Source organism: Kogia breviceps, chromosome X, assembly GCF_026419965.1.
Source record: "Kogia breviceps isolate mKogBre1 chromosome X, mKogBre1 haplotype 1, whole genome shotgun sequence".
Lineage (NCBI taxonomy): Eukaryota > Metazoa > Chordata > Mammalia > Artiodactyla > Physeteridae > Kogia > Kogia breviceps.
In genome coordinates, this window is record NC_081330.1 from 69,944,230 (window position 1) to 69,959,067 (window position 14,838).

At 34.6% G+C, this 14,838-nt stretch overlaps 1 protein-coding gene across 1 annotated transcript in view; it reads right to left on the minus strand.

Moving 5' to 3' along the window:
* Positions 1 to 449: 449 nt before the first annotated feature.
* CHIC1 (cysteine rich hydrophobic domain 1) overlaps positions 450 to 14,838 on the minus strand; it is a 48,872-nt gene continuing 34,483 nt past the window's right edge. Inside the window, exons 4-6 of the mRNA XM_059050479.2 lie at positions 8,957 to 9,013; positions 8,643 to 8,702; positions 450 to 6,875 (exon numbers count right to left, since the gene is read on the minus strand). Coding sequence (XP_058906462.1) covers positions 6,825 to 6,875; positions 8,643 to 8,702; positions 8,957 to 9,013 — 168 coding nt within the window. The 3' untranslated portion in view covers positions 450 to 6,824. The remainder of the gene's footprint in view (positions 6,876 to 8,642; positions 8,703 to 8,956; positions 9,014 to 14,838) is intronic.

The window sequence follows — 14,838 nt, forward strand, 5'->3', positions numbered from 1 at the left end:
TAATATTATTGCATGTTAATCACCTTGAGTAATAATAACTCAAGTAGAATGTTAACACTTGAGTGTCTTATATAGTCTGCTAACAAGAGTCAAAACTTTTGCACCAAGTAGCTTCACATTTCAACATTTCTTGCACTAAAACATTATGCTCGGTAAGGTGGAACTCCACTTGTACTTTTATTTTTATAGTTCACAAGTAGGCATGCAGGGTGAATGCAAAGTTGTTTAGAAACAAATTCCTACTTAGCCAAATGCCAAACACTGGGCACAACAAAGGCACCCAAAGCCAACAGATAGCATGAATTACTTACACGGTTAGACATAACACTAGCAAATGTGGGAAGGGGCAATATGCAAAACAAACATTTTAAAAGGAATCCTTAATTACTTTATAATGATGAAAGCAGGAAATGGAACGAAGAAAGGAAGATGCACCAAAGAACACACAATTCATTAAGACAGATTTGCACTTTATTGTAATTTTGCATCCTGAGATAATAAAATTTAATATCTGACAAGTGAACAATGACAGAAGCAGCAGTGAAAGTTTCAGAGAGGCAGGTATCCTTCATTTTGGCACAGCTGTATATAGGTTGAGTTCTTCCAGGGGAGTCACTCCCGAACTCAAGGGAGAAAAATGATTCATTCCACAGGCTATATAACAATACAAGATGCATGAAAGTTCTTGGCTTAAATGGACGTATTCATTTTTATCCTTTTCTGGTACAACTGTCCCAACAGGAATCCTCTGCCAAAAAGTAGAAATCCTAGGCTTTTCAAACAAATATTTCTATCAATGCCCACCTTCTAGCTACCAGGATTTCCTGTTTTTGTAGCTGAGACTCATATTTGTACGTGGCTAGTCCAAGGATGGCAAGTAGCTTGTAGATTATATAATTTCAAACATTTGTAACTTGTTTCAAAGTCCAGGTATTAAATCAATTTTACACTATTTGCTTACTATAAAAATGAAAAATTAAAAACTTAAGCAAAGATCAAAGCAAACAAAATAAGCAGGAATAAAAGGAACATTTGAGAAATTATTGCCTTGACTCATCATGTTGACTTTATAAACAGAATTACTTTGAGACTAAGATATTGATATCTACTCCAATGCTAGAACATGACATTATAACACTTTCCACATTTGCGATCCTATATGTGTGTGTATGTATGATTTACATATACACACCCAGATAAATCAGCTCAGTTATATCATCCTGAAACAGAAAAAAATGAAGACAAATTCTAACCTGAAGTTATATAGCCCAATCTAGCCAAAACACACACACACTCTCTAGCATTTCATTATTTAGGGACTAGGTAAGCAACCTGTTGAGGTCAAATAATCTTGGTTCCTGTATAAAAGTGGCTCCCAACATTTTTACCATAAGGATCCCTTTATTATTCCTTCCCCATATTTTCAAGTATTTTATTTATTAAATTGCATGTAACAATAGGCTTTCTCATTTAAAAAATTAATCAAAAGCATAACCACCATTCACAGTTTCTGATCAGTGTATGATAACCAATGTTAGAATCAAAGAAATATAAGCAAATGTGCATAATTCAATGTCTTAGTTGGCTTGTGCAGTAGGAATATTTTGGGTAAATGTATGGTTTCTAGTATAACTTTTTGAAATACTGAAAAAGGTTCAAGAACGACCCCACTGCTATTTTCATCTGCCCCAAATTGAGAACCATTGGTTTATATCCACGTGCTTTTCCTCCCTAAATCAAGTATTAATAAAACACAGTTACCCATGTTAACACATAAGGGATTAATAACAAAAATTACTACCAAAAAATAGATTAACTGCAATACTCATTCTGTAAGGTGTGACTGAGAAAGAAAACATAACAACATAGATTTAAAGGACTCTATTTAGAAATTACCAAATTATGATGTACAATATATCCTTCAGTCAATTTCAAAAGCACATTAATATATGAAAAAATCCTCAATTCCCCTGTGAGGTAGGTCCAGATTATTGTCCCCACTTCCACAATGAGGACATGAGGTACAGAGGAATTAAGCAGCAGAGCTATGAATTAAACCAGAAGTGACTTGGGTTTGACTTCTATACCACTTTCCTTTCCATCTAATATTACCAATTTGTTCCAACAGATGTTTTTGAGGATAAGGAACTAAATAAGACACTGAAGCAGATATTGGATAGGATATGAAACTCTTTTTCACATTAATGTCAAAGTGGGTCCTATCATATCTCCATTGTTGTCACAGCCATAATTCTTGCCCAGGTACCAACTGCATGTAGTCAGATTCCATGTAGGTAAAGCCCATAGACCTCATTCCTCAGTTCCTAGGGAAACTGCAATCATTCATATCACCATGGAGGGGCTGAGGTCTAGCAGGCATCAGGTTGAGTCTGTGTGATATGAACACACATCAGCTAGGAGCCAGTTGGCAAATCAAACATTTACTGTGTGCAGGGCGCTGAGAGTTTCCACCAAGTGTAGTAGATTTGTGAAAAATCATTCTGAGATCCTGTAAACATTCCCTAAGGATTCCTAGAATCACAGAATGTCAGGTGACCTCTAATTTTCTGTCCAGCTCTAGGTTCAACCCCATGATTTTACAGATGAAGAGACTGACATGTAATGTAAGTGACTTGCCTGGAGCCCATTAGATAATTTCCTCATATAGTATGAATCTGACAAAGTCCACAGAAAATGGAACATATTCTCAGGTTGCCATCATAAACATGAAAAGGCTGGCTCAGAATCAGGAAAGAGAAACTGGGGGCAAGATATGGAGATGTATACATATACATACATATATATGTATCCCCTTATATTTAGTCCACATATTACATGAACAGGTATTATTAATAAAATCTATTCATTTTTTTGTGGAAAATTTTCCAATAGTTCACCATTTAAAGTAACCCAATTTGACAATTGTTGCAAAATGGATTAAAGCAGAATTTTATAGGCATGAGGACCTAATTTCAATGAATTTGAGCATCTTATCAAATTAGCAGAAAGTATTTCCACTATGTGAAATTGCTCCAATTAAATGGGTGTATACAATTTCTATATCCCCTCAGGTCAATATAGTCAATTCTAATAAAATACTATTTGGAGGCTTTATGTTTAAGTAGCGGGTTTTGATTTTTTAAGTGGCAATTTATTCGTAAACAAAATTAAATTCTAATGATTTTTTTAAAGCTCTCTTACATTAAAAAAAAATCCCTATTTGTTTGAAGGCTTACAAATGTCATGGAACTTCACTCAAATTATGAAAAAAAACAAGAATAAATTTCATTAAAATGGTAGAGTGCTAAACAGTAACACAGTTTGATTAGCTGATCAGACATTAGTGTTTACAGGTCATAATAATAGGAATTGCATGTGTGTTAAATACTTAAGTAGGTTTTGGTAGAGCTTCAAAGACCATTGTTTTTCCAGAACCATGTTAAATTACATGTTTACTAGCATTAGAATTATACTAGTTATGTAAGTGACTGACAGTCCTGCTCTGTAATATATTCTCACTAATATATCTCATGATTGGGGGAAACCAAGGAAAGAAGCTTTAAATAATAAATAGAAGAAATATAATGTACTACCAAAATATTCTTACACTTAGCTGAAAACGATGGCTTTAAATATAATGATTTACCAATTCATTCATTCTGCTTCCTTCAGCATAAAATGTTATCTTTATTCAAAGAAGACAAGGCACTTCTCCATCTACTTCTGACATTTAACTACAATGGTCTCTTTCCTAAATTAACATAGCAGGTAGAAGGGAACAAAAAGTAGCTGAAAAATGTTAAAGCTTATTTCATTTTATATACAATTTATGGAGGTGGAGATGCATAATGGAAAGTCAGAGAAGGAACAGTTTTAACTTGTAACCTCAAAGCTTTGTAAGGTACATGTTATTTTCTCTGGAAACATCTACGCAGGTTTCATAAAGAAATATTATGTAACAAAGAAATTCAAAATTGGTTTCTTCAATCTAAAAATAACTGTCACAAAAATACTTTATTAACTTGACATGTTGTATCCTGAGGATGTAAGCAAAAAAGGTCAATGGGGGAGAAGTTAATGTCCACAGTGTACTCTGTCATTTTAGCATTCACTGCTGCCAATACCACTGAAACAAAAACAAATCCCTTAAAGGACTCCAAAACACTCAACTGCTAATCAGTCCCCTCCAAAGGAAAAGAGTTTGAAAAAGCAGTCATAGAAGAAAGAAAAAAAGAAAATTGTGTATTTTCTGAGTAGTTCAAGAAAATGAGTTGACCAGCATAATGAACAGTAAGATAATAAATTTAAGAGCTATTAGAGTAGGTTTTATTTTTTTAAAAGATTTCTTTTGATGTGGACTATTTTTTAAAGTCTTTATTGAATTTGTTACAATATTGCTTCTGTTTTATGTTTTAGTTTTTTGGCTGCGAGGCATGTGGGATCTTAGCTCTGCAACCAGGGATCGAACCCACACCCCCTGTATTGAAAGGCGAACTCTTTTTTTTAAAATTAAAACTCCAGTGAAAGGCGAACTCTTAACCACTGGACTGCCAGCGAAGTACCCTAGAGGAGGTTTTGAAATTAAGTTTACACATGCTGGTAAAGCTTTTTATGATAAATACTACCGTAACTTGAATTATATACTCTGTCACCTCCAGATGCACTCTATTCCTGTCTCATTTGTTTTATGGAAACAATTCACTACTTCCTGCTGTTCTTTGAGCAAAACAAGTGTGAGTTATACATGGCAGAAAAAGTTACTATGACCATCATATGGCCAAATTCTAAGTTTACAGGAAAAAAATGAGATTATAAGGGCTGACACTTAAAAGTAATTATTCTATCAGTGATAATTAGAAATTCTGTACTATGCTAGAAATCAAATTTGGTATTAAATTGTCACAGTTTGATGCATAAACCTGATGATACTAGCTGGAACATAAACCATAGATACAATTTTTCCCTGACCGTATCTAGAAAACAAGACATTTGGTATGCATTTTCAGAGGTTTCCTCTTTGTCTATAAAAATACACCTTCAATTTTGCAGCAGACAGACAAATGATTTTTGCAGGCACACACAATATATTAAAAGTTAGAGATTCTGGGTGGCATTGGGGTAACAACGGGGTTCTACAGAGGGAGGTGGAAAAGTGTTTGTGCAAAAAATTACAGTCACATATCAAACAGTATCTTTATCTTCCCCCTCTTCTTTTACTGGTCTAGGACTGTGGATTTCAAATTAGGCATAAATTTTAAAAGTGGCTTTAAAAGGCTTGACCTTGTATGAAGAAATGATTGTTCTCTTTACTGGGATGAATGTTTGCCTTGAAAAGTTTACTAAAAGCAATTAAGACTAAGATGATAAAATATTCAGTCCCAGATACTTTTAGTTTTAGCACTAGGAATTACAAATACTGCCTATATACAGGCACAAATCTGAAGTTGAATTAATGCAATGTAAAGCTTTCATTATGTTAAAAATTCAAATCTAGAAGAATTAGAGTGTGGTGCTCTCATAACAATGTGAAGAGAAAGAGAAATATGCACATACCAATGAAAAGGCAACGTGTGGCTAATTTATAAACTAAAATACTTTTGTCTAAATACTTATCTTTCCTCATTAATAATATCCAAATGTTTACAAAGGATCCTCAAAAAGTGGATTAAGAGTATTTAATCAATTATGAATCAGCCACTTTAGGTACAGCTTTTCAATTAGCTCTCTCTCTTTCTCAAAGTAGATTATCATAACTCCAGAAAGGGGTTAGCAGTGACTTTCATGTGGGGTCTAGACACCTCCTAAGATGTCTGAAATCTTGAAACATTCCTTAAAGGTCAAAATTGTGTGCATTTCTAAATGAAGGAAAGGATACATAAAGGGAAATAAATGAGGAGACTGAGGCTATGAAATGTGTCAGATGTCAAATGAATTCTTTTGGGGGTGGAAGTAGAGGACAAAATGGGATTTACTGAATTAAATGGAAAAAATAAGGGTCTTGGTTTCAGGTGCAATGCAGATCTCAGACGATGATTTCAATTTTAATCCACTCATTACAAAGGGCAAAGCTGCCCACACCTGAAATTTTTAACATACTTATTATGGCTTTGCCATAAAACAGCATGTTAACAGTCTCTACATTCAAAAGGATGCTTGCAAACTTAATTCATATTAAAATCTATGCAGAATCGTTGGCAATACATTAAGAGTAACATTACATTCTGTAAACCATGGCATATCACATTTTACATTACGCAAAGAGACAATATTTACAAGTCTTAAGGATTTTAAATATTTTATCCACTAACATAAGTGATAATTTAGCAAAGTGCAGGACAAAACCAGTGCTATTAATTACATGTCCTTTAAAAGCAGGTAAGAGTAAAACCATTTCTAGAAGCTACCAAAAGCTTATTTACGTATGTCCAGTAAGGGATTACAGAGCATTAAGTAGCCTAGAAAAATGATGCATATTTAGAAACAGTGAGTATGAAAATTATAAGGCAGCATGCTCAGAACATGTTTTTGTTTTTTAAACACCAGCACTGATGTTTATTTTTAGTGGCAATATATATATATACATATATGTATGTGTGTTTGTATTTATTTAAAAATTGACAGTGCAAAACACAAGCCTCATTTAACAACAAAAAAGATGTGCAAAATTTCTTAAACCAACACAAATGAAAGTGTGAGGACAATATTCTACCATTATAAAGAATAAGATGAACACAGCAAAGGAGACCATCTTCATTCCAAAATCATCTACAAGGCACTAAGGGTAGGAAATGACAGGTAACACAGAAGTGACTGAATAAAATCCCTCAGTCAGGTCGGAATATGGGATATTTTGGTAAGAATTCTATTAGTATTACCTGTAAAATAAAAATAAACAAGAATATATTGACAAAATAATTTTCATTTATTACAAATTATATATAACTCAGAGTCTATAATCATTTTTCACAGGCCTATATTTTGATCCTGTACGATAAAGCAAGTGAAATATAGAAAACAGTTACAAAAGGAACTCACCACAAATTATCATTAGACTGGCAATTAAACTGGAAAACATAATTACTTACTGTAGCTAATAGTTTTTATCACCTGATTTACAGTAACTGTTTAGCTGCAGAAAAGCAAACCCTATTGCATTTTTTTTTTTTTTTTTTTTTTTTGTGGTATGCGGGCCTCACTGTTGTGGCCTCTCCCGTTGTGGAGCACAGGCCCCGGACGCTCAGGCCCAGCGGCCACGGCTCACGGGCCCAGCCGCTCCGCGGCATGTGGGATCTTCCCAGACCGGGGCACGAACCCGTGTCCCCTGCATCGGCAGGCGGACCCCCAACCACTGCGCCACCAGGGAAGCCCCCCCTATTGCATTTTAATGTCTTTCCCATTTTCCCTCAATCTCCCCCTTTCTTTTTTAGCAAAGTCGAAGGGATTAAAATTTTGTTACATGGATTAGAAGAAATACCTTTATATATATTACGTCCCTCTGTTTTTCAATTAAAGCAGCTAATATAGGTTGAGTATTACTATCTTTTAGAAGTTTTTTGTAAAAAATAATAAAGTGTTCAAATGGATTAAAACATTTTAATTTAAAACATGTTTGGAGGGCTTCCCTGGTGGCGCAATGGTTGAGACTCCGCCTGCCAATGCAGGCGACACGGGTTCGTGCCCCGGTCTGGGAGGATACCACATGCCGCGGAGCGGCTGGGCCCGTGAGCCATGGCCGCTGAGCCTGCGCGTCTGGAGCCTGTGCTCCGCAACGGGAGAGGCCACAACAGTGAGGCCTGCATACCACACAAAAAAAAAAAAAAAAAAAAAAATGTTTGGAAATATAATAATAAAAACTTAAGATGTTTATAAATTTATATAAACTTACAATAGTTTATATAAGATTTTACCTATAGAGAATTTTAGATTTGTGGTCATTTGCACATTTTCCCCAAAACTATTCAAAGTGGAGAAAGATACATAATAATCCTTATTTATGAAATAGAAATGGAATGTTATTATTAAATATATACTATATGTATATAAAATCTTGTACATGTAAATACTACATGTATTTAAAGCTTGGATGAATTTCATATTCTTTTGAATGTTAATGATGCTGAATTTGTCACATTGGTTATATGTGGATTTATGCTTTATGACTAAGATTGCATAGCTTTTAGTAAAAAAAAAAAAAAAAATTAGGATCTATAGTTTCTTCACTGAAAGTTAAATATCAGCTAAGAAAAAAAAACCAGGGAAAGGAATCCAGAATTCAGAAGTCAATTCCTATTTTATGTAAGTTTTGAGAAGATTACATTTAGAAATATTTTGTTCAATAGCAGCTGTGCCCATCACCATATGTGATAGTTTGCACCTATGTTAAAAAGATTCAGGTTATGCAATGTTTTCATCTGAGCATACTAGCTAAGATTTTTCTAAGATCTAAATAACTGTCAGCTTTCAAGATATTTTATGTTGGCTACAAATCTAAAAAAGGTGAAAGGAATCCTCTATGTTCCAAATGACAAAAGTTCAAGCTGAGGAGAAAAAAGGTAGGAAGATTTGACAAATGATAAATATAGTACAATGTAACATTCAGGATGGAATCCAAAAAATGTAATTAAAGGTAACTGCATACTTACATACTCCATCATATTGCTAGTTTCACATTTCCTTTTAGTCAACTTCCAGTGCAAAGCAAGCTAAGAAAGTAAACTTTGTTAAGAATTTTGATAACAATTTATACTAATTATTACCTACACATTTGAATAAATCGCCAAACAACAATCCAGGAATAAGATACAAAACATTGCATTTAAAAATACTTTGTAAAGGGTATATATTAAAAATTGAGTATTAGTTCTCTAATCCATGCTTTTGTGGCCTGAAAAATTCCCATTTTTCAATTTATTAATGGTAGTATGAATGGGACACTTACTTGCTTAAACTTTCTTACCTTGTGATATAATCTGTTGTTTTCCCACTCTAACAACTTCTGAATTGATCTTCTGGTCTAAGAGAAAGAATCAAGACTGTTACAAGATGAATTGAAGAGCTTTGTAAACTATGTGTATCTATATTCTTCTGCTTACTTGTAAGATCCCATTATTCTCTCCTCTTGTTTTTCTTTTCAAAATGAAATATGTACAAATTACTCTGTGTTGTGAGTCCATTCACTGGATATTATAAAAACATTGCCAGTACTCCTAGTAGTCCATTTATGAACCTAAATCAAGATTTTCATATACCTTTTCACAGGGTTACTTTTTTTTTTTTTTTTTTTTTTTTTTTTTTTTTTTTTGTAGTATGCGGGCCTCTCACTGCTGTGGCCTCTCCCGTTGCGGAGCACAGGCTCCGGACGCGCAGGCCCAGCGGCCATGGCTCACGGGCCCAGCCGCTCCGCGGCACGTGGGATCCTCCCGGACCAGGGCACGAACCCGTGACCCCAGCATCGGCAGGCGGACTCTCAACCACTGCGCCACCAGGGAAGCCCATACAGGGTTACTTTTTAAATATACATGTAATATGCCAAGCTAATCTGATTACTCATAGAAAATTTTCCTATCGGAGCTCTTAGCACAACACCTGGCAAATAGCAGTCAGTCAATGTCTACAGGTTGAATAAAACAAGCCAACATATATCAGAATTTCCACTGAAAAGAAATATAAAAACAGCCAGTAGGAAAACTTGTATTTAGAGGAAAAAATATAAACAACAGAAGCAGCACTGTAGTAAATAGGAGGACAGAGGACAAGTTTCTCCATCTGGAGTGCATATACTTTGCAAGGAGTAAGAAAAGTTTGCAAAATCTTCAAAAACATTAAAATTAAAGATTATTAGGCATTTTTGATTTTTAAGAAAGGGTTTATAAGGTTTCTGATAAAAAAGGCTAGTAGGTATTGTTAAATTTTAAAACTACTAGCTAAAATTAAATGATTTACAATCAGACTATATCTGACATGATTTCCAAAGCACCAACATAAGAAACTATTCTAACTGTTCAACCATGTAAGTTAACAATGACAATTGTATTCAACTCATCTACAGTGGGCCAGATCAGCAACAATGTCAGTTAATGTATACTACTGGGCCACTGTACTTGATACAATCTCTCTAAACAAAAGCAGACAGGTAACAAATAAGAAAATTGAATGAATAGTTATAAATCTTTCCACAAAGAAAACCCCAGGCCCAGATGGCTTCAATGATGAATTCTACCAAACAGTTAAAGTAGAAATAACACTATGAATATAAATGCAAAATTCTCAACAAAACACTAGCAATCATTATATCATGACCAAGTGGAATTTATCCTAGGAACACAAAAACAAAATGATGTAATACATTATATTAATAGAATAAAGAACAAAAACCAAATGATCATCTTCATAAATTTAGAAAAGGTAATGGACAAAATACAGTACTCATTCATGATAAAAATCCTAAAAAAAATAGGAATAAAAGGGAACTTCCACAACCTAATAAACGGCATCTATGAAAAACCTACAGCTAACATCACACTAAATGGAGAGAGACAAAATATTTTCTTCCTAATATTAGGAACAAGATAAGGATGTCTCCTCCCACTACTTTTATTCAACATCGTCCTAGATATTATAGCCAGAGCAATTAGACAATATAATAAATAAAAGGCATCTGAATTGGAAAAGGAAAAGTGAAACCATCTACATTTGCAGATGACATGATCTTATATAGAGAAAAACTCTAAGGAATCCACTAAAGCACTACTAGAACTAATAAGTAAGTTCAGCAAATTTGTAAGAAACAAGATTGTGGTAGGTAGAATTCTAGCCTCCATGATCTTCACCTCCTGGAGTTACACCTGTGAATGTTACATTACATTGCAAAAGGGACAATGCTGATATAATTAAAGTTACTAATCATTTGGCTTTAAAATAGGGAGATTATTTTAGATTATTTTGGCAGACCCAGTGTAATCCCATGAGCCCTTAAAAGCAGAGAATTTTTTCTGGCTGATGGAAGAATAGTCAGAGGGGTTTGAAACACAAGAAGTACTCAAACCACCATTGTTGGCTTTAAGATGGAAAGGTCACATAGGAAGTCTAAGAAAGAAATGATTTCTGCCAAAACCTGAATGAGCTTGGGAGTAAATTCTTTCCCAGAATCTCCAGAAAGGAATGCAGCCCTGCCAGCACCTTGATTTTGGCCTTGTGAGATCCTAATAAGAGAACCCAATTGAGCCAGCCACACTGTACCTAGACTTCTGACTGTGAAATAAAAGGGTATTGTTTTAAGCCATTAAGTTTGTGGAAATTTGTTACGCTAGATAGAAAAGTAATACAAGGTTCAACATATAAAATTAAATTTTATTTCTATATACAAGCAAGGAACAATCTGAGAATGAAAGTAAAAGATCAATTCCATTCACAATAGATTTTTTCTTTTTATATGTTAATCCCATTCTCCTAATTTATTCCTATTCACAATAGATTTAAGAATAAAATATTTAGGAATAAATTTAACAAGAGAAGTATAAGATGTGTAAACTGAAAACTAAAAAACACTGCTAAAGGGAATTCCTTGGCAGTCCAGTGGTTAGGACTCTGTGCTTCCACTGCCGGGGGTCTGGGTTTGATCCCTGGTCATTGCTAAAATAAAGAAGAGGTAAATAAATGGAAAATATCCCATATGTATTCATGAATTATAAGACTCATGTAATAGCATTTACAACATATGGTGATGGAAAAATTGGATATGCAAAAGAAAAATGATAAATTTGTACCCCTATCTCACACCATGTACAAAAACTAACTCAAAATGGATCAAAGACTGAATCATAAGAAATGAAACTTTCAAACAACTAGAAGAAAGCACAGGAGTACACCTCTGTAATCTTGAGTTAGGCAAAGCCTTCTTAGATATGATGTAAAAAGCACAAGCAAGAAAATTTTAAGAGATAAGTTTGACTTAATCAAATTAAAAGTTTTTGTGTGTCAAAGATACCATCAAGATAGTAAGAATCCATCCAGAATGCCAATGTGAGGACCTTATGGAAGTCTCTTCCCTGGAGAGACAACTATTAAATTTGTCAGTATTAGTAAGTACAACCATTCAAATGTTCTAGAGATTGATCAAAGGGTTTACAACAGACTGAGAAGTATTCATTCAACAAAATCTATTGAAACTAATTAAGAACAGTGGGAAGACTTGGTATTGGAGCTAGGCACTATACTCATATCCACAGCTCTGCCTTGTGGAAGAACTGTTTAAGCAAGCTTGGGAGCTGAGTGTCAGGCAGTTCCCATATCTCCAGATACCTAGAGTGGAACGGCTCTTCTGGGTAGTTTTGGCAGATGGTGAAAATAGGCAGATCCCATTTTCCACAGCTCTGTGTTATAGAAGGCCTATATCAAGTGGGTGGTGGCAGCAGGGCAGCACCCATTTCCCTACCTACAACTTCTGCAAAATAGGCAGCACAGTTGGTGAAGAGTGCAGTCCCCCTTTCTGGCACACATCTATATCGTGGGAGAGCTGTTATAGTTGGTTTGACAATTTAGTGGCAGTTCTTACCTTCCCAGCTTCCTAGGGTAGATATATTCTGGGTTGATTTGACAGATGGGGAATATTAGCAGACCCCACTCTCCCTGATTTTAGGTTAAAAAAAATCCACAACTAACATCATACTAAATGGTGAAAGACTGAAAGCTTTTCCTGTAAGACAGAAAGAAGGCAATGATGCACATGCTTGCCACTTCTATTCAACATATTACTGGAAATTCTAGACAGAGCAATTAAGCAAGAAAATAAATAAAAGGCATCCAAATAAAAAAGAAGAAGTAAAATTATCTCTTTGCAGGTGACATAATCTTATGTGCAGAAAACCTTAAAGAACCCACAAAAAAACCTGTTAGAGTTGATGAACAAATTCAGGAACATTTCAGGATATGAAATCAACATGCAAAATTCAGTTGCATTTCTATACAAGAACAGCAAACAATTCAAAAGAGAAATTAAGAAAACAATTACATTTCCAATAGTTTCAAAAATAATAAAATACTTAATTTAAGCAAGGAGGCAAAAGACTTGTACACATAAAGTTACAAAATGATGCTACAAGAAATTAAAGACCTAAATAAATGCAAAGAATCCTGTGTTCATAGATTGGAAGACTTAATATTGTTAAGATGACAATATCATCCAAAATGATCACAGATTCAGTGCAATCCTTATCAGAATCCCAGTGACTTTTTCTATAGAAATAGAAAAATCCATCTTAAAATTCATATGGAATCCCGAGACTCCTATTAGCCAAAAAAATCTTGAAAATGAGAAACAAATATGAAGGACTCACATTTCCTGCTTTCAAAACTTACTACAAAGCAACAATAACCAAAAAGAATATGGTACTTGCATAAAGACATAAAGACCAATGGAATAGAACAGAGAGCCCAGAAATAAACCCTCGAATATCCACAACAGATTTTTGACAAGAGTACCAACCATTCAATGGGGAAAAAGGACTTTTCTATAAATATTGCAAGGAAAACTGGATATCCATATGCAAAAGAATTAAGTTGGATCTGAAATTTACGCCATATGCAAAAATTAACTCAAAATGGATCAAAGAACTAAACATAGGAGTGACGACCATAAAAGTCTTAGAAGAAAACATAGGAGATAGTCTTCATGACATTGGATTTTGCAATTATTTCTTAGATATGACACTGAAAGCCCAGGCAAAACGGGGAGAATAGTTTAACTGAACTTCATCAAAATTAACATCTTTTATGCATCAAATGACACTGTCAATAGAGTGTGAAGAAAATCTAGAGGATGGCAGAAAATATTTGCAAATCACATATCTGATAAATAATTAATAATGAGAATATATATAAAACACCCACAACTCAACAATAAACAAACAAGCTAGTTACAGAATGGGCAAAGTAATATACAAATGCCCTAACCTAATATACAAAGGGCCAATAAGCAAATGTAAAAATGCTCAACACCACTAGTCATTAGAGAAATACAAATCAAAACCACAATGAGATATCACTTCACACTCATTAGGGTGGCTATTATCAATAAAATGGAAAATAATGAATGTTGGTGAGGATCCAGAGAAACTGGAAACCTTGTGTACAATGTACCAGAGTAGAAATGCAGGAGAGAAAAACTTTGTGGGAACTAGGACTAGGATAGCAATACCTGAACTTAAACTGATGAACTGTTGGAAGCTCAGTGGGACAAGTTTGAGAGTTCAAAATTCCAAAGGCACCCAGTCTTGGCAGAGACTCCCACACTTTTATGACTTTTATTACCAGAAGCCCTATCACGTTCTCACAGTGACTGCAGAAAATCCCCTCATCTTCTGGCAGGAGAAAGGGAAGGAGAGTCACGTTTAAATATGCCCAGAATATTCTGTTCTTAACAAAGCCTGCTCTCAAGAGAAACTATTGTACCAGAGCCTAACCTACTGGGGTATTACCAGAGCCCAACCAATCTTGGAGAAGGGAAATACACAATTCTAGCATGCTCTAGCTTTCCTGTCTCATGTAAAGGGGAAAACAAAACAAAACAAAATTGAGAAGCACTTGTGTAGGGCACAGCCCAGGAACACAGGCTCAATGAAAACCTTAAGCCTAATCATAATACTATAGAACACTTCTAGTCCCCCAGCACCTTGCCACTACATCAATAAGGCTTCTGTATTATAATATGAGGAATACAACTGGAAGAACTATTCATCTCAGATGATATCTAAGAAGTCTATAGGGAAATCCAAGGAAAATAGGCCAGACAAAATCAAGGACGCCAAGGAACGTTTAGCCTTCAATTTCCAACAGCTACAG